This window comes from Oratosquilla oratoria, chromosome 31 (assembly GCF_046742065.1).
Source record: "Oratosquilla oratoria isolate Oo_2021 chromosome 31, ASM4674206v1, whole genome shotgun sequence".
Classification (NCBI taxonomy): domain Eukaryota; kingdom Metazoa; phylum Arthropoda; class Malacostraca; order Stomatopoda; family Squillidae; genus Oratosquilla; species Oratosquilla oratoria.
Genome location: NC_134807.1, coordinates 32,136,552 through 32,162,154, shown reverse-complemented (window position 1 = coordinate 32,162,154; position 25,603 = coordinate 32,136,552). Strand labels below are relative to the sequence as shown.

General features: G+C 41.0%; 1 protein-coding gene across 2 annotated transcripts in view; it reads right to left on the bottom strand.

The window, feature by feature from the left end:
* mRpL15 (mitochondrial ribosomal protein L15) overlaps positions 1 to 25,603 on the bottom strand; it is a 34,078-nt gene that overhangs the window by 3,882 nt on the left and 4,593 nt on the right. For both annotated transcript variants that reach the window (XM_076213451.1, XM_076213452.1), the window contains exons 3-6: positions 25,329 to 25,483; positions 20,748 to 20,913; positions 2,987 to 3,146; positions 1,602 to 1,726 (exon numbers count right to left, since the gene is read on the bottom strand). In XM_076213451.1, coding sequence (XP_076069566.1) covers positions 1,602 to 1,726; positions 2,987 to 3,146; positions 20,748 to 20,913; positions 25,329 to 25,483 — 606 coding nt within the window. The remainder of the gene's footprint in view (positions 1 to 1,601; positions 1,727 to 2,986; positions 3,147 to 20,747; positions 20,914 to 25,328; positions 25,484 to 25,603) is intronic.

Genomic DNA, 25,603 nt, shown 5'->3' with positions numbered 1-25,603 from the left:
TTAGCACCTCCTGGATGACTGGTCATCCCTGCACCTTGTCCACTGCCCTGGGTCAGAAGCAGTGTCGCAAGACACAGCACATCCACAGCAAGGCCGCTTCATTAAATCGGCGACCCCCCTCTCCATCCCCCCCCATGCATAAAAGGAGAAGACGGGGAGAAATCCCTTCGGGCTGCGTCAAATTTTGCTCACACATACTACCTCACCCCCCATCCCCCCGCCCATTCCACCACATGCATCACAACATCATCCATATACAACCATTCTCCCTTCTGTCCACTCCCGTCCTTCCTCAACAGACATTTCCCTCTTCCCCAAAGCCCCCTTCACCCCATCCATCCACCTCATCGTAGGACGTCCCTTCATGTTCACTCCCCCCACATTTGCCTTCCATACCTCTTTTACGAGTCTTTCTTCACTCGTTCTTTCCATGTGTCCAAACGATCCCAATACTCTTTCATCAACCCTACCTCCCAACTCCCTATCAACCCCAGTTCTCCTCACCTCCTCATTTCTCATTCTATCTAGCCTAGTAACCCCTATCATACTTCTCAGGCACCTCACCTCAAACACATTCAAACTCCTTTTCTCTTCCTCTCTTATGTTCCATGTTTCTGCCCCATACAGTGCTGTTGGCAAAATCATTTCTTCATACAGTCTCCACTTAGCATCCATTCCCAAATGTCTATTCCTCATTACACTCTTCAATCCACCAAGGCATTTACTCGCTTCTCTCAATCTACATTCTACCTCCACCTTCACTCCACCTTTTCCTGCCACATTTGCACCCAAGTATCTAAAACTGGTACAAAGGGAGTAAAGAAAGTTAGTTCAGAAAAGGACCTAGGAGTAATTATCAGCAAAGACATGTCCCCAGACAAGCATATAAACAAAACAGTTGGAGAAACCTACAATTTACTAAGATCAATAAAGGTAGCTTTTAATTACTTGGATGAAGTAATGGTAAAATAAAATGGTAGTCATACTGATAAGACCTAGACTAGAGTACCCTATGACACTATGGACACCTAGTACAAAAAAGAATATGAGGAAAATAGAAAGAATCCAAAGAGCAATGATAAAGATGGCACCAACACTTTCAAAATTGGCATACGAACAAAGATTGGCTAAACTGGAACTACCAACCCTGGAACAAAGAAAAGAAAGAAGCGATCTATTGGCCATTTACAGAATCATGAAAGGCATGGAAACTCTTGACAGAGAAGACTTATCAAAGTAGGATAAAAGAAAAACAAAGGGACATGGAAAGAAACTCAAAAAGGATAGTTATAGAAGAAATCTGAGGAGAGGAGAGAGAGAGGAGAGAAAAAAAAAAAAAAAAAAAAAAAAAAATCCACACAGAGTGGTGGATGTCTGGAACAAATTGAATAAAACAATAGTGTGTGCAAACACCATACAAGAATTTAAGAACAAACTAGATGTTGCAAGATACAAAGATGGTCACTAGGAGCATAGCTCCCCTTCCTGTATAATACAACTAGGTAAATACATGTGCACACACACATGCACACAAATAAACAACACACACATGCACAAACTGATCCTGCATTTCATTTACTCCCCATTTGATCTATCATTACCTGTGCCAGTACCAAACGATGCTCTGCAACCAGTTTTGGGTCTGCCAGGTAACCACGGTTGCATGGATCACTGTAGTAATCTATCAAGTGCTGAGGTGGAAGCATACGACGTGGGATAGGCTCACCTGTTGGGATGAGATATAATGTGAATAAAATCAGAGGCCCTTTTTGTGTGTGTAACAAGAATTGCACAAACATACCAAATACCTAATGCATGTCTTCCCTAATTTTTTTAATCAATACTGAAAAGATCTTTTAAGAACAATAAGTTACAATCTAAATTAGCAATAATAAAGTTCAATCCCTTGAAATAAGTGCTTCAATGATATGGTTCCTCACAATTAGGAAAACAAGCATACACACCTTGCAAACTATACAAAACAAAGCAGTGAGAATAATAACAGGATATATCAAAACCAACCCTCAAGAAGATTTGCACACAGAAATCAAAATCCTCCCCACAGAACATAACATGAAAACCAATTACACAGTTCTATGCAAGAGCCCTGAACCTAACTCACCCATTTTATTACATCATACAAGCACAACCAACTGAACACAACAAAGAAAAAAATACTCCAGCAGCATACTACTCAAACATCTACAATATACTTCCACATGCACCACACAACACATTTATCTATTGGAAATTGGTATGTTATAACACATTTGTAAATGTTCACTATAAACCCACTATCGGAGAAATAATAACGGAAAATACAGGGAAACTGTATATTTCGACTACTATCTGTAGTCCTCTTCAGCAGAAGAGGACTACAGATAGTAGTCGAAATATACAGTTTCCCCGTATTTTCCGTTATTATTTCTCCGATAGTGGGTTTATAGTGAACATTTATCTATCTTTATACCAAGGGCTTTTCCCCCTTATAAGGGAGGTAGCCAAGTCAAAGTGACACACCCACTCTCACCCACTTCCATCCACCACCCCTGTTCCCCTCTTATCTTAGCTCCTCATGAATGAGAGGTTATTTCTGTCTCCTGGTCACTACCCAGGTCAGAAGCAATGCAGCAAGACATAGCACATTCACAGCAGGTTTGCTTCACTTAAATGGTGATCTCCCCTCCCCATCACACTCAAATCATGAAACAAACACTCAAAGACCCCTCCAGACATTAGCCCAACACAAAAATCCCTCACAAGAGAAGCACCAACCACACTAGTATGACTACATTTAGGTCAAAATCCAGCACTAAAACTAATATAAACACAAAATAGACCCAGCCATGGTCACAAACTGCTCCAGATGCAACCTTCACACAGAAGACACTGAACAATTATCTTACATTGCCTAACCAATCCAATGGGTGCTGTTTACCTGGGAAACACAGGTCTCATGCAAAAGACTTGGGATTTGTGTACATACCTCTTTTAAAGAATGTTACTGGCTGAACAGCAGCATCAAGGCTTATAGGGTCATAATAGGCAGTGGTTATAATACCACCATTTCGTTCTACTGCTGCAATAACTGCTTCACTTGCCCACTGTACTTCCAAATTTACCTTAGCCTTGAATATATCTAAGCCCTGGAAATAAATAAAGAAAATGTAATACGGATCCAAGAAAAAGGTACAAACTATTAAGTCTATCATATAATGGCATATACATATATATATATATATATATATATTTATTTATATATATTTATATATATATATATATATATAATATATATATATATATATATATATATATATATATATATATATATATATATAAATGTACTTTGAGAATGTCCTGGTAAGGACGAAACGTCAGTGAATAAAACTCCAACTGTTCTCTGTGTTTAACTCACCACCCTTGCACTCATATATATATGTATGTATATATGTATATATACATATATATATATATATATATATGTGAGATAGCTATAGGAAAAGGAAAGGATGTTTTTTGGGCTTTTATGGATCTGGAAAAGGCTTATGATAGGGTAGACAGGAAGGCACTCTGGGAGGTTTTGCAGATATACAGGATAGGAGGAGAGCTTTTACGAGCTGTCAAGAGTTTTTAAGAGTGTAGTAGAGCATGTGTCACGATTAGAAATGGAAAGAGTGAGTGGTTCGAGGTACAGGCCACAATGCTGACTGGAATAATTCTAAGAATGTTAAATATGAAAACCATACTATTAAACGTAGATGTTTTGAATCTGCTTTTATATCTCTCATTGATAATATAAATCAAAACAATGGATTTTTTACAATAAATAAACCTTTAGCAATTTTAATAACAAAGTAACAAGCAATTTGCGCAAATTGTGTTTACACCAGTTTCATGTTCATTTCTCTCCGCAAGTTTGGGTTATATAAGGAGTCAGATGTTTGTCCACTAAGTTATTTCTGAAGAAGCCCTGCTGGGCGAAATGTTAAATACATTGGATCCCATACTCTGCATTTGGCTTCTCTCCTACAGTTGTATACAGCATTGTTTTCATTTGCTTAGTTATTAATATGATATGGTAGGTTAAAGAAAGAAAATACTTATTATAGAGTATTCTTATTAGTAAACTCATAATAGACGTGGCTGTAAGTATGTAATTATCTTTCATTCTTAACCACAAATGCCTTAGCTGCAGGCGAATCACTGCTAGCAGCCTCACCTTTCGACAACACGTGGTGAACCTGGTAACGCTCTCGAAAGCGACGAAACCACCCAGCACTCGCTATGAATTCATGTGAAGCATATTCTTCACCTGCACGTTCTTTCAACATGCGAAATTAACTTATAGCCTTACTTTGCACTGCCTGCAACATCACTTTTATATTTCTTTGCCTATTACCTTCCAACCACATGTATTGTAACTTTTCCATCTCTGCCATAACTGTCGTACGAGATGCTGGGCTTGTTGGATGGTATCTCAACATATGAGTTGTGGTAGTACGTGGTCGTAGTTGAGCGGTGTTCGGAGACTTTGAAATAAAAGCAGCGGAGCACGTGTAGCTCTGTCTCTCTCTGTGGTCTTTCTCTTCTTTATTTGGTGACAGGAGGTGCTTATATACATGGCTCGTGGTTAGGTTGCCGACGAGATAATATTTATTTACAAGATGCAGTTTTAGCAAATATTAGCGATCAGGATAGGTTTTAACTACCTTATACATTGCATATACATATTTACAAATGACATACAGTTGTCCGAGGTTGGACAGGATAGACATATCCCGTAGGAAAGGGATTTAAATATAATGTGTATCAATGCTTGGCTTGGTGGCAATCCTTTAGGGTTCGTGAGCGTCCAACTGCGAGTGAGGTGTCTGCCTGGACAATAGCGACCTGACCCGTAGTGACCAGGTGCGTGGAGATGTCAGGTCGAGTACCAGGCTACTCTGACTGCACCGAAATGCATCGGTGTCGTGCCGATAGTATAAGCAGAGGTGGTAGATGAATGTCTAGGAGATTTTGGTGGTAGATTACGTCTTCTAGGAGGTCTAGATGCTAATAGGCTGCCACAGCTATCTTACGTGCTGTGCTGCCAGACATATACAGTAAACTCATAATAGGCATCTTTTAGATGTGGTCGTAAGTATGGGTGGTCGTAACTCATGTACGTCGTAACACGGATAGTGACTGTATATATATATAGATAGATATACATACATACATATACATACATACATACATATACCAAGGCTTTTTCCCCCTTCCAAGGGAGGTAGCCAAAAAGGGAAAGGCATAAAAACACTCCCACCCATTTCATCCCTAAATACCCTCCACACCCCTCCCACCCTTCCTCTCATCTGAGCACCTCCTGGATGACGGGTCATCCCTGCACCCTGCCCACCGCCCTGGGTCAGAAGCAGTGTCGCACGACACAGTACATCCACAGCAAGGCCGCTTCATTTAATCGGCGACCCCCCCCTCTCCGTCCCCCTTTGCATATAAGGCGAGGACGGGGAGAAATCCCTTCGGGCTGCGTACATACATATACCAAGGCTTTTTTTCCCTTACATGGGAGGTAGCCAAAAAGGTAAAGGCATATAATCATTTCCACCCATTCCGTCCTGAATACACTACACACCCCTCCACCCTCCCTCTTATCTAAGCACCTCCTGGATGACGGGTCATCCCTGCACCTTGTCCACTGCCCTGGTAAATACATGGTAAATATATATATATATGGCTACCTCCCTTGGAAGGGGGAAAAGCCTTGGTATATGTATGTGTGTGTGTATATATATATATATATATATATATATATATATATATATAGACACACATATACCAAGGCTTTTTCTCCCTTACAAGGGAGGTAGCCAAAAAACAAAGGTATAAAAATCACTTCCACCCATTCCGTCCCGAATACACTCCACTTCCCTCCACACTCTTCCCTCCCTCATATCTTGGCACCTTTATATATATACATGTATACATACATACGAACATACATATATATATATATATATATATATATATATATATATATATATATATATATATATATATGTATATATACAATACCCACCATAAGTTTGGATGTGATAATGCTGACGTCAATACTTATGCCACAAATTGGAAGTCCCTCGCCCTCAATATCCCAAGTGAGCCAGATATTTTTTCATATACCTGGCAGCGAGACCAAGGTTGGCTGCCACCAGGGCATGCAGTGTTTCCAGGTTTGGTGCTGTTTGAGATTTGACGGGAAGGAATACATTTCTGGAGCTCTGTGTTTTGCCTTCAATTTTACGTAAATTCTCAGTGGTTTGGGCTGCATCAAAATATCATTCACACACATTCCCCCCTCCCCTCATCCCGCACCCTTCAATGCATCACAGCATCATCCATACACAACAATTCTCCACTTACCCCTATCTTCTGTCTTCTCCCTTCCTTCCTCAACAGACATTCCTCTCTTTTCCAATGCCCCTTTTACCTCATCCATCCATCTCATCCTTGGTTGCCCCCTCATGTTCACTCCTTCCACCTCTGCCTTCCACACCTGTCTTACTTATATTTCTTCACTCAATCTTTCTATGTGTTCAGACCATCCCAATATTCTTTTATCAACCCTATCTCCCAATTTCCTTTCCACACCTGTTCTCTTCCACCTCGTTTCTCACTCTATCCAGCATAGTAACCCCTACCATACTTCTTAGGTATTTCATCTCAAACACATTTAAACTCTTCCACTCTTATGTTCTATGTTTCTGTCTCATACAGTGCTGATGGCACAATCTTTCCTTCATACAATCTGTTAGCATCCATTCCCAAATGTCTATTTCTCATTACACTTTTTAAACCCCCAAGATATTTACTTGGTTCTCTCAATCTAAATTCTACTCCACTCCTCCCTTTCCTGCCACATTCGCACCCAAATATCTAAAGCTATCCATTTCCTCCAGTCTCTCTCCCTTAATACTCACTTAATACTTTTTCATAAGGATAGGGTCGGCAGGAATGGGGGAGGTGTAGCACTTTTCGTTAAAAATACATTAAACTGTATTATCAACAATTCGATTAAGGAAGAGGACTGTACGGAATCTATTTGGGTAGAGATTATAGGCAAGAATAAGAAAGTTATTATTGGCGTCTTGTATAGACCTCCTAACCTTAGCATTGAGCAGACTGATTCCCTAATTCATGAAATTCACAGAGCGTCCCAGTACAAAAACGTTGTAATCATGGGAGATTTTAACTATAGAAACATTGACTGGGAAACTTTAATAGGAGATCATGAAGCGAAACAATTCCTAGATGTGGTGCAGGATAATTTCCTAAAACAAATGATTACCGATCCTACGAGGGGACAAAATACCCTGGACCTAATTCTAACAAATAATGAGCACCAAATTAGCAGCATAATAGTGGGCGATAGTCTAGGCTTTAGCGATCATCAAGAAATAAGATTTAATATTATTTGGGAAAAAATAAAAAGTACAAATAACGTTCAAGTACCAGACTTCAGGAAAGCAAACTTTGACAATATAAAAACCTATTTGAAATTGAATACGAAAAACAATCCGGACGTTTCAAACATTCTTGATTCTCGTTGCGGGGCTGATAATCAGAAGTGGGTCAAGGAGGATACGCGTACCTTGGGTCAGGTCTGGGTCAAAGAGAGAACTACACATACCTTAAGTCAGGTCTGGGTCAAAGAGAGTGATGCGCGTGCCTTGGGTCAGGTCGATTCGGGGCGACGGCCCAAAAATCAGGTCAGTACTTTGGATGAGATGTATAGCAATCTGGCAGATCTAATTATTAATGCACAAAACACATTTATCCCCCTAAAGTCAATACGAAAAAATAGTAATACTCCCAAATGGATGACGGACAGATTGAAACATGAGATCGGAATTAAAAGAGGACTTTACGTAAAAATAAAAAACGGGGAATCACACCTTAGATCAAGATATAACGAAATGGCAAAGCTGGTTAAAAGGAATACACGTTCAGCGAAACGTAATAATGAAATCAAGGTTGCCAGTCAAGCAAAATCCAACCCAAAGGGTTTCTTTCACCTCTATAGAACAAAAAATAAAGAAAGAATAGGACCAATTAAAAACGATGAAAATGTCATGATAGAATCGGAAGAAAAAATGAGTGAGGAGTTTAACAATTATTTTCTATCGGTGTTTACTAATGAGAGGTTAGATAAAGTACCTGACTGTGATCCGATTTTCAGAGGGGATGAAGAGAATAGCCTAACTAATATCAGCATTAGTAAAGAAGAAGTTATCAAGCAGATTGACAGACTTAAAGCTACAAAATCTCCGGGTCCGGACGAAATTTTTCCAAGAATGCTTAAGGAGTGTAGATTTGAAATCTGCGACCGGTTAACTGAAATATTCAATAAATCGGTAGACACTGGTTCTGTTCCAACTGCTTGGAGGCAGGCAAACGTTGTTCCTGTTTTTAAGAAGGGAGATAGATCGACCATATGCAACTACAGGCCAATCAGTTTGACGTCGGTTATAGGAAAGATGCTTGAATCAATAATAGTAAATAGACTCAGAGAACACATTGAAGGGCATAATTTAATTCGTGATTCACAGCATGGTTTCTCCAAAGGTAAGTCATGCGTGACTAATCTTCTATCCTTTTACACTAAGGTATATAAGGCGTCAGACAACAATGAAAATTACGATGTTATTTACCTTGACTTTAGCAAAGCGTTCGACAAAGTGCCACACCAGAGACTACTAAATAAAATCAAAGCCCATGGCATAGGAGGAAAAGTGTTAGAATGGATTAGAGCTTGGATTAGTAACAGAAAACAGCGGGTCACCATAAATGGAATAAAATCTAGGTGGGGCAATGTTACTAGCGGGGTCCCCCAGGGCTCGGTTTTGGGTCCCTTATTGTTCATTATGTATATAAACGACTTAGACGATGGGTTAAATAGTGATGTTAGTAAGTTTGCGGACGACACTAAAATAGGACGCCTAATTAGGTCAGGAGAAGACGCCCAGATTCTGCAGGATGATCTTAATAAACTGTTAACATGGTCGGTGAAATGGCAAATGAACTTCAATATCTCTAAGTGTAGCGTGTTAAACGTAGGGCTACACAACCCCGAAAATAGATACAACTTAGATGACACGTTTTTAGAAAAATCTGAGTGCGAGAGGGACTTGGGAGTTCTGGTGAGTCCGGACCTTAAAACCAGGAAGCAGTGCATTAGCGCCAGAAATAAAGCAAACAGAGCATTAGGCTTCATTGCTAGGACGGTAACAAATAGAAGTGCAGAGGTAATTATTAAACTCTATCTAGCAATAGTTAGACCCATCCTGGACTATGCGGTACAGTTTTGGTCTCCGTCCTACAAAATGGACATAAATTCACTAGAATCAGTACAGAGAAGAATGACCAAAATGATACAAGGACTCGGAAATTTGCCTTACGAAGAGAGGCTTAGGCACCTAAACTTACACTCTCTGGAAAGACGCAGAGTGCGGGGTGATCTAATAGAAGTGTTCAAGTGGATCAAAGGCTATAACAAGGGTGATGCAAACAAGGTCATCATAATAAAACAACAGGGCAGGACTCGCAGTAATGGGTATAAACTGGACAAATTTAGATTTAAGAAGGAAATAGGCAAGAATTGGTTTACAAATAGGGTGGTCGATGAATGGAATAAACTTAGTAACCACGTAGTAAGCGCTGAAACTATCAGTTGTTTTAAAAAACGATTAGACAACTTTATGGATGGGGACGACAGGTGGTGATGGATACGGAGCTGCCTAGTGTAGGCCTTATGGTCTTTTGCAGTCTCCTTTATTTCTTATGTTCTTATGTTATGTTCACTTCCAATTTGCTGCCATCCTCTCCCCTTGTATATCTCATCACCTTACTTTTGCCCACATTTATTCTCGACTTCCTCCTTTTGCATACTTCCCCAAATTCCATCACTAACTTCCTTTGATCCTACTACATATGCAGTGTTGTCAGCAAACAAAAACTAGCTCATCTCCCATTTTCTTTAACCATCTCCAATCCCTGGCCCATTACCCTTGTGTTTACTTCTCATACCACCCTATCCATGTATAAATTGAACAGCCAAGGCAACATAACACACCCCTGGTAAAGTCCCAACTTTACCTCAAACCACTCACTTTCTCCATTTCTAATTCTAACACAGGCTCTACTACTCTTGTGAAAACTCTTGACTGCTCTTAAAAGCTTTCCTTCTATCCCATATATCTGCAATACCTCCTTCAGTGCCTTCCTGTCTACCATGTCACAAGCCTTTTCCTAATCCATACATACATATACCTTATAAGGGAGGTAGCCAAAAACAAAGGCATAAAAACTATTCCCACCCATTCCATCTCTAACATACTCCATTCTCATCCTCCTCTTATCTTGGCACCTCCTAGATGCATCTCACCCACTGCCCTGGGTCAGAAGCAGTGTCACAAGACACAGCACATCCACAGCAAGGCCACTTCATTAAATCGGCGACCCCACACTCTGTCCCCTCATACATAAAAGGAGAAGACAGGGAGAAATCCCTTCAGGCTCCGTCAATTTATTTCTCACACATACTCCCTCACCTCCCATCCCCCACCCACTCCTCTTCATGCATCACAGCATCATCCATACACAACAATTCTCCATTCCCCTCTATCTTCTGTCCTCTCCTATCCTTCCTCAACAGACCTTCCCCTCTTTCCCAATGCCCCTTTTCCCCATCCATCCATCTCATCCTAGGTCGACCCCTCATGTGTACTCATTCCACTTCTGCTTTCCAAGCCTCTTTTACTAGTTTTTCTTCACTTATTCTTTCCATGTGTCCAAACCATCCCAATACTCTTTCATCAACTCTACCTCCCAACTCCCTTTCCACCCCCATTCTCCTCCTTACCTCATTTCTCACTCTATCCAGCCTAGTAACCCCCATCATACTTCTCAGGCACCTCATTTCAAACACAAACTCCTCCTCTCTTATGTTCCATGTTCCTGCCCCATACAGTGCTGTCGGCACAATCACTCCTTCATACAATCTCCTCTTAGCATCCATTCCTAAATGTCTATCTCTCATTACACTTTTAACTCCCCCAAAACATTTACTCGCTTCTCTCAAGCTACATTCTACCTCCACCTCCACTCCTCCCTTTCCCTCCATATTTGCACCCAAATATCTAAAACTATCCACTTCCTCCAGTCTCTCTCCCTTAATACTCACTTCCAGTCTGCTGCCACTTTCTCCCCTTGTACATCTCATCATCTTACTTTTACATACATGTACCAAAGGCTTTTTTCCCCCTTACAAGGGAGGTAGCCAAAAAACAAAGGCATAAAAACCACTCCCACCCAATCCATCCCAATCACACTCCACCCTCTTCCCTTCCTCTTATCTTGGCATCTCCTGGATGACAGGTCATCCCTGCATCTTGATTGATTTATGAAATTTTTGGCTCAAAGGCCAAGCGCCGGAGCCGGTAGGCCATTCAGCGCATATCTATCTCATAAAAATTCAAGTAAAACAGTAAAAATAATAAACATTCACAAAAGCACATCACAACAACATACACTCACAAGCACTCATATACACAATCTCAAATTTCATAAAATAAACCGATGTCTTTCAAAAACTTTAAAACATTATTCACTTGAGCTTCCTCCCCTAAAATTTGTTTACAAGATCAATTTGTTAAAAAAATTGCCCTGTGCTTATTAGAGAATGCAGGGCACTGAACTAAAATGTGTTTAATTGTCAAAACTACTTGGCAAGTGGGACATTGGGGGGCCAGCCTTTCTGCTCCACTTGCCATCAAAAATCTATGAATGATGTAGGAATGGCCAATTCTCAATCTTGTCAAGACAATAATTGACCTTCTGTCCAAAAGAGGACACTTCCAAGGTTTCACCAGGGGGTGAATCTCTTTTAGTTTATAACTACCGTCCAGCCTTGTCCATTGTTCTTGCCACTTCCCCATTGTGTAACAATGAATCACTTCTTTGAAGTCCGTATGTGGGACTTTTCGGTCTGTTACATGGCTGAGCCTAGTGGCGGCTTTGGCTGCAGCATCAGCCTGTTCATTTCCAGAGATACCCACATGGGACGGCACCCAGCAAAAGTTTACTTTTATTTTCTTTCTGTTGTTGATTAGAATTAACCAGTCCTGTATTTCTTGGATTAAAAAGTGAAGAGGCAAAAATGTATTTACAGAGGATAAAATGCTCATGGAGTCTGTAAAAATAACAACGTTCTTGTTGCATGGAACAGAATTAAAAACAAATTTGAGGGCGTTGCTGACTGCCTGCAGTTCAGCCGTAAAAACAGAGCTAAAATGAGGCAATTTTCTCTTTAAAATTGTGCTATCAGATACAACAGCACAACCAACACCATCTTGGGATTTTGATCCATCTGTATAAATGAAAATTGAATCAGCATGTACTGATAAATGTTCTAAAAATTCACTTTTTAGCTCTACAGCAGTTCTATTTTTCTTCTTTTTAAGAGGACGTATTACAGTGGGGCATCGGTTCCAAGGAGGGAATTTGGGAGGAGTGATCTCAGCAATTGTATTAGGAACAAGTCCTACCTTCTTTGTCCCAACTTCACATCTCACTTCTAAAGGTTTCGGCAGAGTATTTTTCCTTGGAGCTCTGTCTACCAGCTGCTTTACATATTTGAAGTTTGGATTCTCTTTTGATGTCAAGACACGAGATATATATCTAAGGCTTAATTCCTCCCTGCGTCCACATATAAGCTATCCACTGGAGATGTTCTATAGGCTCCCGAACAGATCCGCAAAGCCATATTGTGGACTATATCAAGCTTCTTTAATGAAGTTTTGCATGCCGATCCATAAATTTGACATCCATAATCCATTTTGCTAAGGCACAATGTTTGGTAAAGCCTTATTAAAGTTATACGATCTGCTCCCCAGTTGAAACGAGACACTACCTTTAGTATAATAAGTCACTGTTTAACAGTGTATACAACCTCATTTATGTGATGAGTGAATGTCAACCTTTTGTCCAAAACCAGACCCAAGTATTTTACTTCATCTTCATATGGTAATATGACACCCTCTAAGAATAGTGTTGGTATCTCTTTCTTGTGTCTTAGTCTGGAAAACCTTATGGTTTTGGTTTTTCAGCAGAGAATCTGAAGCCCCTGCTATTAGCCCATGCTATTGCTAAGTTAATAACCTCTTGAATCTTTTGGCCTGTTTCTAGTGTTGTCGATTTGCTGCACACAATAGCAAAGTCATCAGCATAAGCCAATCCATGAACTCCTGCGGGAACTTGTTCTAACAAACTATTAATGGCTATGCTGAAGAGTGTAGGACTCAGAACACTTCCTTGGGGAATCCCTTCCTCTTGAAGATATGCTGAAGAGAAAGAAGAGCCCACTCTGACTTTTAGATAACGGTCAGACAAGAAATCCTTTAAACAATTGAACATATTACCCCCGATACCCCACTCTGCAACTTGCTTCAGAATGCCTCCCCGCCAGGTAGTATCGTAGGCATTTTTCAAGTAAAAAAAATACAGCAATGCTTGAGTTCTGAATTGCAAAGGCATTCTGAATCTCACGAGTGATAAAAAGTAAGGGGTCCAGAGTGCATTTATTTCTTCTAAATCCAAACTGTCTGTTAGATAGGAGATTTTTAGATTCCAAAAACCAAACTAAACGCATATTAACCATTCTTTCATAGATCTTACAAATGCAGCTAGTGAGAGCAATAGGTCTGTAACTTTGTGGGTCATGAGAGTCTTTTCCTGCCTTTAAGATTCCTATGATAATTGAAGTCTTCCAAGATTTAGGAGAAGATCCAGAAGACCAAAATTTGTTCAGCACATTTAAAAGGAATTTCTTCGACGATATGGATAAGTGACCAACCATGGAATAAAGAATGTCATCCTCTCCAGGAGAGGTTGGGGAGGATAAAGATAAAGCATGATCCATTTCATCCAAGGTGAAGAGAAGATTATATGCCTCCGAGTTCGTATTGGTAGGAGGAATAATCATGGTCTTGGCTCTGATTCTTCTGAAATCATGTGAATAATGTAGTGGGCTTGAAATATCAGCATAATGTCTTCCAAAAGCCTCTGCTACTTCTCTTGTATCTGATATAAAAGTCATTTATCTTCAGAATGGGTAAAGGAGATGGAGTAAACTTTCCTTGTAATTTTCGAATCCTATTCCATACTAAGGTAGGGGAAGAGTCGTATTTCAATTCGCTAATATATTTAATGAAGGATTCCCTCCTTGCTTTCTTGAAGATTTTCTTCTGCTTTGCTCGAGCTCTTCTGTACATTATCTTATTGACTAAACAAGGATATCTCCAATATCTTATAGCAAGTTCTTGTAATCTTTCTGCTTAAAGCACATTCATCGTTCCACCAGGGGACTACTGGGCGTTGAGGTTTACCAGCTGTCCTAGGAATGGAAGAGAAAGCACCAGAAAGTATCATGTCTACCAGATAATCATATGCATCAGTTACTACAAAAATCACTAGTCTTATAATTAATCTCTGTGGATCTCCTAAATAATTCCCAATTAGCCTCTCCTGTCTTCCATTTAGGTAAGCAAGAGGAGGGAGTGTTCTTTAAGTATTTGATATGGATAGGCCAGTGGTCGCTACCATGTAGATCTTCATCTACTGACCAACTGTAGTCTAATCTTAAGGATGATGAACAAACAGTTAGGTCTATAGCAGAACTTGAGTTGTGAAAGACATCAAACCTAGTTTTGGAACAGTCATTCATCAAAATGACATCGTTATTATCAATAAATTCTTCAATTATATTGCCCCAGGGGTCACACCTTGATTCACCCCATAGAGGATGCTTGGCGTTAAAGTCACTCATTATAATAAAAGGCTCAGGGAGCTGGTCGACCAAAGATTGTAAGTCATTTAACTCAAACTGACGGGGGTGGTTATATATGTCTAGGAGTCGATCTTCCAGTTCAGGTTCCAAATACAAAGAACATAAAGTGATCCATTTAGTGGTAAAGATTTGTACTGCACAAGCTTGCAATACTGAATGTAGGTGGACACTTCTGTGGTTTACAGATTTCTTAACAATGATACCAGTACCTCCATGGGCACGGCCCCCAATCATAGGAGGAGATCTGTAAAATTGATAATTAAGTCCAACATTAGGGGATAAATCGCCAAGCATAGTTTCTTGGAGACAAATAGCAGACACACCATGTTCTTTAAAGAGAATCCGAACCTGCTCTCGATGAGAATTAAAACCTTGAATATTCTATTGTATTATGGACATTATACCGTTTTCTTTTTCTTTTTTGGATCTACTGGTCTGGAAAGAGAAGTCTGGGAGAGAGAGGGTCTACAAGATGGATTCTTTTCTAATTTCTTTGCTTTCGCGGGTGGCATTCTCCTCTCTGACAATGGTCCGACAGACGATGTAGAGTCTGGGTTATTAGTTCCTTTCTTAGATTGCATATCACGATTTGGGGAAGAAGATAGAGATGAGGGTGGACTGTGGAGTCTTTTACTGCACACAGCTTCAGACTCCATAGCTTTGCTTCTGTGCGCCTCAACTGAGTGAGGCACATCAGTCCGTGATCCCTTTATTGGGGAGTCCCCCCAAGTTTGGAAGGTTGACTGATTGAGAGGAGGCTTTATTAAAGGAACCTTGTGGGGTTTCAGCAATGGGAACTTTAGGTGCCCCTCTAGATGGGGCAGGAGACATTCCCTCAACTGGGGATGGGAGAACCTCCGCAGAGGAGGGTTGAGGAGTACTACAATTTCCAAGTTGTGGAGAAGAACGATTTGGTCTAGTAGTGACTCTATCACGTTGAGGCTTGGGTTCAGCATTTGGTTGATCCTCATTGCTTCTGTGCACCTCTACTGAGTGAGGCACACTAGTCAGCAATCCCTCTACTGGGGAGTCCCCCAAGTCTGGAAGAGAGATTGCCTGAGAGGAGGCTTCCTTAGAAGAAGCCTGTGAGGTTTCTACAATAGAAACCTTAGGTGCCCCTCCAGATGGGGCAGGGGACACCCCTTCAACAAGGGGTGGGGAAACCTCTGCAGAGGAGGGTTCAGAAGTATTAGAAATTCCTAGTTGAGAAGAAAGACGATTAGGTTTCATAGTAACAGTTTTACACTGAGGCTTGGGTTCAGTGTTAACAGAAGAATTCATATTGGCATTTCTATTTCTATTGGGTTCTACAGTTGGCTGATCCACTTTACTATTTGTTTTAACAACATCACTGTATCTTTTGGAATTACTTAACCACTTCAGTACGGGACTTAAATCTCGCGGGCAGCAGCCAATGCCAGCCGTATGACGTCACGTAATAATATTCTTATCATAAAATATAGTCGCCGCTTATATCGATCGTTCTCTCTTTCACCCACGAATTTTGAAAACCACAGAGAATGGGATTCAGGGCACATTTGGGAGAATGTAAAAACACAGGGGCGACTACAATAAATATAATCAAGACGCCGATATGGCAGCGTCGCGAATCCACTTGCTCCTCATGACGCCTACGTGTGCGGCACCGTATTGAAGTGGTTAATAGTCTTTTAGCATGTCCTACACTTATATATTCTGCATGAGCTTTTAGTAGTATTTCCTGTTCCTTCTTATAAATTACACAGTTCTTATCTCTGGCATCATGCTCTTCTTTACAATTTATACAAACTGTTGGGCGGGAACAATCCCCGTGTTCAGGCTGAGCACATATCAAACACACTTTGTCCCTTGCACATCTGTGGGAAGGATGGCCAAAACCATACCAGTTAAAGCACTGAAGGGGACGGGGCTTAAACTGCTTCACATAAACAATCTCTTTTTCTATCTCTACATAATGAGGTAGATCTTCACCAGAAAAACTTAGGATAATCATAGAAAAACGAGGGATTTTAGCAACCTTCCAAACATTAGTTGGGCACATGTCTAAAATTTCTTCTTCATCAAAGTCATACAGATCTCTATTAAAAATTAATCCTTTGGCATAACTAAAGGTATAGTGGGGTTTGACTTCCTTAATGTCGGATTTCTGTTTCAAGTTAAGCACCATGGCAGCTTGTTCATAAGATTTTACATGAATTAAGAAGGAATTTCTTCCAAATCGTGATACCTGGGCGTTATTCAAATTACCAGAGCCAAGGTGACTCTTCAAGAATCTTCTAAACTCGAACAAGTTAGCACATTCTTTTGCAAGAGTGACAATAAGCCACTTAGCTGGACTGGGAGGCCTCTGCACACTTTCCTTCCTTTCCTCTACCGGCTTTTCTGGATAAAAGATATCCAGGTTAGGTGGTGCTCTAGCAACAAGTTGGGCCGAAGATTCATTCTAATTGCAATTATTATAATCCAAGCAGGCAGCAGCTGCATCCTGATTAGAAAAAAATGAGATCCAGACTAGCCAAGCTTTAAAGTTGTCAGTTAGTTTAACTCTGATCTCTTTAATTTGTCCAAATTTATGGAACTTTTCATACAAGTCTGTATAACTCTTATCAAGAGAGACATATTTTAAATGTAAGATTCTATGACTATTAGGGGCAGTATTTGATTGATTGATTTTGCCGAAGTCCTTTTTCAAGCCGGAGTCATCAACTGGGGTTTTTATTTTTGCTGAGTCAATAGCATCAACATTAGGATTGGCAATATTAGGAGAGGGATCGGGGGGTTTAGGAGGAGGATCAGGTAGTGGTGGGGGTTTAGAATAGTCAGTTTGAACAGCCGCCATGATCGTGTATATTTATGAGGCCACACCATATATTAAGAAAGAAAGATTAATGCATAGAAGAAGATACTGCAGTTAATTGATGCCTCAAGCAATAAAAGAAGTCTCTGCAGAGTCGGGAGGTTCCAGAAATGACTATTTACACATGCAGGGCCTCGGAGATGAGTTAGAGACTTTGTCAACCCGGGGTTTGTCCTCTTTTGTTTTGTCCCATTTAGGATGGGTTCGGCGTAGTCACTCTGCATGTGTACTGGATAGGGAGAAAGGAAGTCGGTAGCCTAGTACCTGCCTCGCAAACATGCATTCCCCAGTCGGTGAGCTTTCGGCCCTCGCAGGGAGTAGTGACCTCGCGGTATATATCCCCACTTGACTGGGTTCAGACATGTAGCTTGGGAGGCACCAAGATACCAGAACCTTCCTTAACAAGTATTAGAGAAAGATGGTGAAAAAGGAGAGTAGGGTAGCAAATATGAAGGATAGGGATAGGGGAGTTCACAAAGGAAAAGGGTGAGGGACCCCCTATCTATTCACTATCCCCCCACCCCCCCCACCCCCACCCAAAAAAAAAAAAAAAAAAAAAAAAAATCTTTTGGCTCAGTTTTCGTCTGGTAGCTCAGGGCTGACCTCTCCAGTATGGTTGCACCTCAGCTCAGCCCGTCCTTACTACACAGAAGCCCCCCCCACTACATCAAAGTACTGGGCCTCGGGGGGGATCCCTGCATCTTGTCCACTGCCCTGGGTCAGAAGTAGTGTTGCAAAACACAGCACATCCACAGCAAGGCTGCTTTATTAAATCAGCAACCCCCCCTCTCTGTCCCCTCATGCAGAAAAGGAGTAGATGGGGAGAAATCCCTTTGGGCTGCGTCAAATTTTTCTCACACATACTCCCTCTCCCCCAACCCCCACCCATTCCACCTCATGGATCACAACATCATCCATATACAACCATTCCCCATTCACCCCTGTCTTCTGTCTTCTCCCATCCTTCCTCAACAGACATTCCCCTCTTCCCCAAAGCCCCCTTCACACCATCCATCTCATCCTAGGTCGCCCCCTCATGTTCACTCCTTCCACATCTCTCTTACTAGTCTTTCTTCACTCATTCTTTCCATGTGTCCAAACCATCCCAATACCCTTTCATCCACCCTATCTCCCAGCTCCCTTTCCACTCCTGTTCTCCTCCTCACCTCATTTCTCACTCTATCCAGCCTTGTAACCCCTATCATACTTCTCAGACATCTCATCTTAAACACATTCAAACTCCTTCTCTCTTCCTGTCTTATGTTCCATGTTTCTGCCCCATATAGTGCTATCGGCACAATCATTCCTTCATATAATCTCCTCTTAGCATCCATTCCCAAATGTCTATTTCTAGACACATCTCCATCATCAACTCTCCACTACAATTCTTTCCTGGAACTCCACACTTCCCAACCACTCCGTCTATTGTTTCATTTCCTACCCTAGCATTAAGGTCTCCCAGTACTACTACATTGACATTTCTCCCTAATCCCTCTATGCACTCATTTAAATCTATCCAAAAAGCCTCCCTTTCTTCTACACTCTTCTCACTACTAGGCCCATATGCACTAACAAAAACCCACATATCCTTTCCCAGTTTCATCTTCATCCACATTAACCTTGAAGAAACCTCCTTCCACTCCACTACACATTTACCTATCTCTCCCTCGTCCTCTCCTCGCTCCTGAGAGCCTCCCAACTACACTCACCCCTCCCTCTCCACTTAGTTTCACTCAAAGCCAACACATCCATCTTTCTTCTCACAAACATACTGCCTATCTCTTCCCTTTTACTCTCATCTGTACCACATCCACATACATTAAAAGACCCAAACCTTTGGGTACTGGTTGGAAAACTCCTAGACCCTCTTATGCCTTTACTTTTATAAGGAATATCCCCTGTGGAGCTACAGGGAGAAGGAAAGTCCTAATCCCCATCCCATTTTCCTTGGCTCTTATGATTCAAGTGGGAATACTTGGTGGCAGCATTCTATCCCCCACCACAGGGTAGGTGAAAAAAGGAAATGAATATGTAGAGAAGTGGTACAGGACAGTAACAAGGGGTTAGAGACAGCATAACTGAGGGACAGTCACAGTATAATAAAAGTGTCATCATTTGAGTCCCCCTCTAACACAGACAAAATCATGTGTGGCTCTGGTCCATAGGGGCACCCCGTATAGACTCACATTTATCTTCAATTTCCTTCGTTTGCACACCTTCCCAAACTCTGTCACTAACTTCCTCAATTCCTCCTCTGATCCTGCTACAAGCACTCTACCAGTCCTCTACCCTTTTTTTGAAAAACATTAACCACTTCCATATGGTGATGCCTACGTAGGCCGCATGAGGTGCAAGTGGGTACTCGATAATGCCGATGTTGATTATATTTATTGTAGTCGTACCTACATAATCTCCATTCTCTCTAAACTGGCTTCATCAATTTTCTATGGTTATCAAAATACACGGGTGAAAGAGAACGAACGATTGAGCACTGACTTTATTTTTTATAATGCGATTATTATGATGCAACATCGCACATCGGGCAGCTCATGCTGCCAGACGTGCGATGTGCCCCGCAGTGAAGAGGTTAAACCTCACCAGCCAGTCCACCATCACAGTACCTCCCTTCTTAAAACATTTGCATGGCATCCATCCAACCCAGGTGCCTTACCTGCTGTCATCATTTTAATAACTACTTTCACCTCATCTTTCCTTATTTCTCCTCCACTTTTCTCATTTATCACTTACTTTCTTAGTGCTTCCCACTGCAACTACCTCAGTACAGAAAAAAAAAAAAAAAAAAAAAAAAAAAAAAACCATAGTTGATGCAGGAATGAGTAAAAGGAATAATGCAATAGGAGTGAATGGTGTGAGGATGTCTCCTTTGCTTTATGAATAATGGCACACAAGCTGAAAGGATTAACTTTAATCAAACTTATTCTTCATGAGTGTACTTTGGGAGCTAAACTTGTAATAATTGAAACTGACCTCATCCTCAAGTAAAAAGCCACCCTCTCTCTCCATGGGTGAAATCTTGAACAGCCCTGTAGCCACCAGCTGAGACACATCTATGAGTTTATCTGTGGCTATCCGTCCTGTATCTACCATCAACTGCAACTTGTGTAGACTCAATGGTGCATATGACAGCTTCAGGCTGTAATAATAAATGATGATATCAGAGGGGAAATGATCATTTTTCTTCCAAAAATGAAAGAAAACAAATCATAATCAAGTCTTATCTGTACCTGAAATACATACATACATACATACACCAAGGCTTTTTCCCCCTTACAAGGGGGGTAGCCAAAAAGAAAAAGGCATAAAATCATTCCCACCCATTCCATCCCTGAATACACTCCACCACCTCCACCCTCCCTCCTATCTTAGCACCTTCTGAATGACGGGTCATCGCTGCACCTTGTCCACTGCCCTGGGTCAGAAGCAGTGTCGCAAGACACAGCACATCCACAGCAAGGCCGCTTCATTAAAGGTACTACAAAATTTGACGCAGTACCTGAAATACAAGTCAACAAAACCTAATCTATGAATTCAATGTTAATACAAATAATGAACTGTCTTACTAATGAACACAGAGGCAGAGGTGGATGGAGTGAACTAGAGGGGATGACCAAGGATGAATTGGATGGATGGGGCTTTGAGCAACAGGGAAAGATCTGTTGAGCAAGGAAGGGAGAGGGCAGGAAATAGGGGCAAGTTGAGAATGGCTATGTATAGATGATACTGCAATGCAAGGGCGAGATGGGGTGGCAATGGTTATGATATTTAGACAGAGCCCAAAGGTATTTCTCCCCATCTTCTCTTTTTCCACACGAGGGTAGGGAGAGGGGTTGCTGACTAAGTGAAGTGATTTTGCTGTGGATGTAATAGGTCTTATTGTATTGCTTCTGCTTGCCAGCAACAGGAATGATCTGTCACCCATGAGAAGCTTAGATGAGAGGGAGGAAAGGGTGGTAGATAGGAGTGGAATGGGTGGGAGTGATGAGGTGGGAGTGGGTGCATGCCTTTCAACTTAGCTACCTCCCTCATAAAGGGGAAAAAGCCCTTGGTATATAGATGGATAGATAACCAATGAATACAGTAACTTTTGTTTTCTCCTCCAACAAACCATACATGTGACTCAGTTTAATGTTGCAAACTCCCCCCTATTAGGAGGCTAGGATGGTGCCCTTTACAGAGGACTTTGTAACATGGAATTTAATGTGCCAGGATTTGAACTGCTGTCACATCAACCTATGCAGCAAGTAGTGACACTATAACCTGCTTGCCAGCAAACAATACCATACATACTCATGTTAAAGTACATACATACATATACCAATGGCTTTTCCCCCTTACAAGGGAGGTAGCCAAAAACAAAGGCATAAAATACTATCTCACCCATTCCATCCCCACATACTCCACACCCATTCGCCCCCTTCCCTCTCATCTTAGCTCCTCCTGGATGATGGGTCATCCCTGCATCTTGCTCATTGCCCTGGGTCAGAAACAATGTAGCAAGCTACAGCATATCCACAGCAAGGCTGCTTCATTTAATTGGTGACCCCCCTCTCTGTTACCTCATGCAGAAAATGAGAAGACGGGGAGAAATCCCTTCGGGCTGTATCAAAATATCATTCACACATACTCCCTCACCCTCTCATCCCCCACCCACTCCCTTCCATGCATAACAGCATCATCCATACACAACCATTCTCCACTCACCCGTATCTTTTGTTTTTTCCCTTCCTTCCTCAACAGACATTCCTCTCTTTCCCAATGCCCCTTTTACCCCATCCATCCACCTCAATGGGGATTAGAGATGGTAAAAAAAATGGAGGAAAATGGGAGATAAGCCAGTTGTTGTTTGCTGATGACACTGTACTTGTGGAGGGATCAGAGGCGGGATTAAGGAAGTTAGTGACAGAGTTTGGAAAGGTGTGGAAAAGAAGGAAGTTGAAGATATATGTGGGTAAAAGTAAAGTGATGAGATGTGCAAGGGGAAAATGTGGCAGCAAATTGGAAGTGAGCATTAATGGTGAGAGACCGGAGGAAGTGGATAGCTTTAGACACTTGGGTGCAATTGTGGCAAGAAAGGGAGGAGTGGAGATAGAATGTAGGTTCAGAAAAGCAAATAAATGCCGTGGGAGGGTTAAAAAGTGTAATGTGAAATAAACATTTGGGAATGGATGTTAAGAGATTGTATTTACCTAGTTGTATCTTACAGGAAGGGGAGCTGTGCTTGTGGTGTCCCATCTCTATATCTCACCATATCTAATTTGCTTTTAAATTCTTGTAAAGTTCTTACACATTATTGTTTCCTCTAGTATGTTCCATACATCCACCACTCTGTTGAGAATTTTTTTTTTTTTTTAGGTCTCTCCTACAACTGTCCTTTTTGAGTTTCCTTTCATGTCCTCTTGCTTTTCTCTTATCCCAATTTAATAAGTCATCTCTATTAAGGACTTCCACACCTCTTATAATTCTGTAGATGGTCAACAAGTCACCTCTTTCTTTTCTTTGTTCCAGAGTTGGTAGTTCTAGTTTTGACAATCTTTCTTCATATGAAATTTTTTATAGTGTTGGGGACATCTTCATAGTTGCTCTGGATTCACTCAATTTTCCTTTTATTTTTTTTCTAGTACTGGGTGACTAGTATTTTCTTTACCATTTCATCATCCAAGTAAAAGCCACTTTTATTGATCTTAGTAAGTTATAGGTTTTGCCGACAATTTTTTTTATGTTTGTCTTTTTCAGATCCCATTTTTGTTACTTCCTTTTCACCAATTTTATATTGTCCTGATATCCTTTTTTTTTTACTTACCGGTATTCGAAATTCTATAATGCTATATTTCTTAATGCTGAAATCCACTTTCCACTTCTGACTCCAGTCTCAGACCCTTTTCAGATCTCTGTAGTGAGTCACAGTGTGTGTCAGTACTCACTTTCTTTAACAATTTTGCATCATCTGTAAAGAAGCTCATGTAACATTCAACACCTTTGTCTATGTCATTCACATAGATAGCAAATATTACTGGAGCCAATACTGATCCTTGTGGAATTCCACTAATTACCTCTTCCCAAGTAGGACTATCATCTCTGAGCACTACCCTCATTTTCCTTTCATGCAAAAAGTCCTTCATCCATTTCAATAGTTTACCTTGTATCCCTCCTATGGTTTTCAGTTTTCTTAATTTTTTTTGTGAGGGACTTTACCAAAAGCTTTTTGAAGGAGTGATTGTGCCAACAGCACTGTATGGGGCAGAAACATGGAACATAAGAGAGGAAGAGTCTAAATATGTTTGATATGAAATGCCCGAGAAGTAAGGTAGGGGTTACTAGGCTGGATAGAGTGAGAAACAAGGCGGTGAGGAGGTGAGGAGGAGAGCGGGGGTGGAAAAAGTGTTGAGAGATAGGGTTAATGACAGATTATTGGGATGGTTTGGACACATGGAAAGAATGAGTGAAGAAAGATTAGTAAAAGAGGTGTGGAAGGCAAAGGTGGAAGGAGTGAACATGAGGGGGTGACCATGGATATTAAAGTAAAATTGCTTAAGCTTTTTGTTGAAATTAGGAGGTTAACTATGACACAAGTACTGTTTGTGGGAGGGGGGGAAGTAAAATTCATGCTTGTAAGTCAAAAAATTTACATGCAAGAGTCAGATCTCTATTAGACACACTAATAGTTTGTTTATATATGAGTAGCTCTGTGGGAGAGTGATTAAAGCACTATGGGCTGGCAGACACTGATTTCATGTTCAACCAACTGACCTGGGCTTCCCGTACTACCTGGTGGGAGTTGGATTCATCTCCCCTGACCATGGTAACTCAGAATGAGATGAATTCAACTCCAAGGAAGCCCAGGTTGGCTGGTGGAGCATGAAATAAGGGTCTGGCAGCCTGTGGCACTGGGGTCACTCTCCCATGAAGCTACTCACATATAAACAAACTATTAGTGTGTCTAATAGAGATCTGACTCTTGCATGTGATATGGTGAGTTGTGGTATTAATGTGTATATGAACATGGTGAATGATGTGGTTAGAGGTATGAAGACCAAAAGATCATGTTACTGTGGCTAATAATATATACATATACCAAGGGTTCTTTCCCTCTTACCAGGCTTACCAGGGAGGTAGCCAAAGTCAAAAGGCATAATTTTACTCCCACCCACACAACTCTCATTCCCCCCTCCCTTTCATCCCGGCTCCCCATGGATGACAGGTGAACCCTATATCTTGCCCACTGCCCTGGGCCAGAGGCAACATGGCTAATAATACCATGGGGGGAGTGAAAGACTGACTGAGACAGAGAAAGAGAGAGAAAAAGTGACCTTACAAACACCTGACTCAAACCAATGTTCACCTGAAACACCTCTTTCCTTGTTTCCTATCTCTCACATAAGCTTTCCACCCTTCATGAGAACTCTTCATGGCCTATAAATGACTCCACACACCACTCCATGGTTCCTCATACTCATGAAGTGGAATCATATTGTATTCATACCCTATCCGCTAAAAACTACTGCATAAAATACTTGATATGTGACTATTTTGAAATGACTACATTCTTACTGATGTCCTTTATAATAATGCTGTTGTGGAAAGCGAAGATAAAATGGATTGTTGCCTGTCTCGTATCCAATTCGCATGTAGTTCTGTCGTTGCCCAGAACCTTTGCTTCCACATCCATGAGTTTTGCCACCATAAATACCACGACCTCTCCTGTCCTGAGGGAAAAGATGAGAAAGAAAAATTATGTAGAATTAAGGTAAATTTAAATGAAAGAAGAGAAGAGGACTAGCAGCAGCTGTCTACTTAACCAGAGAAACATTTATAACAAAACATTA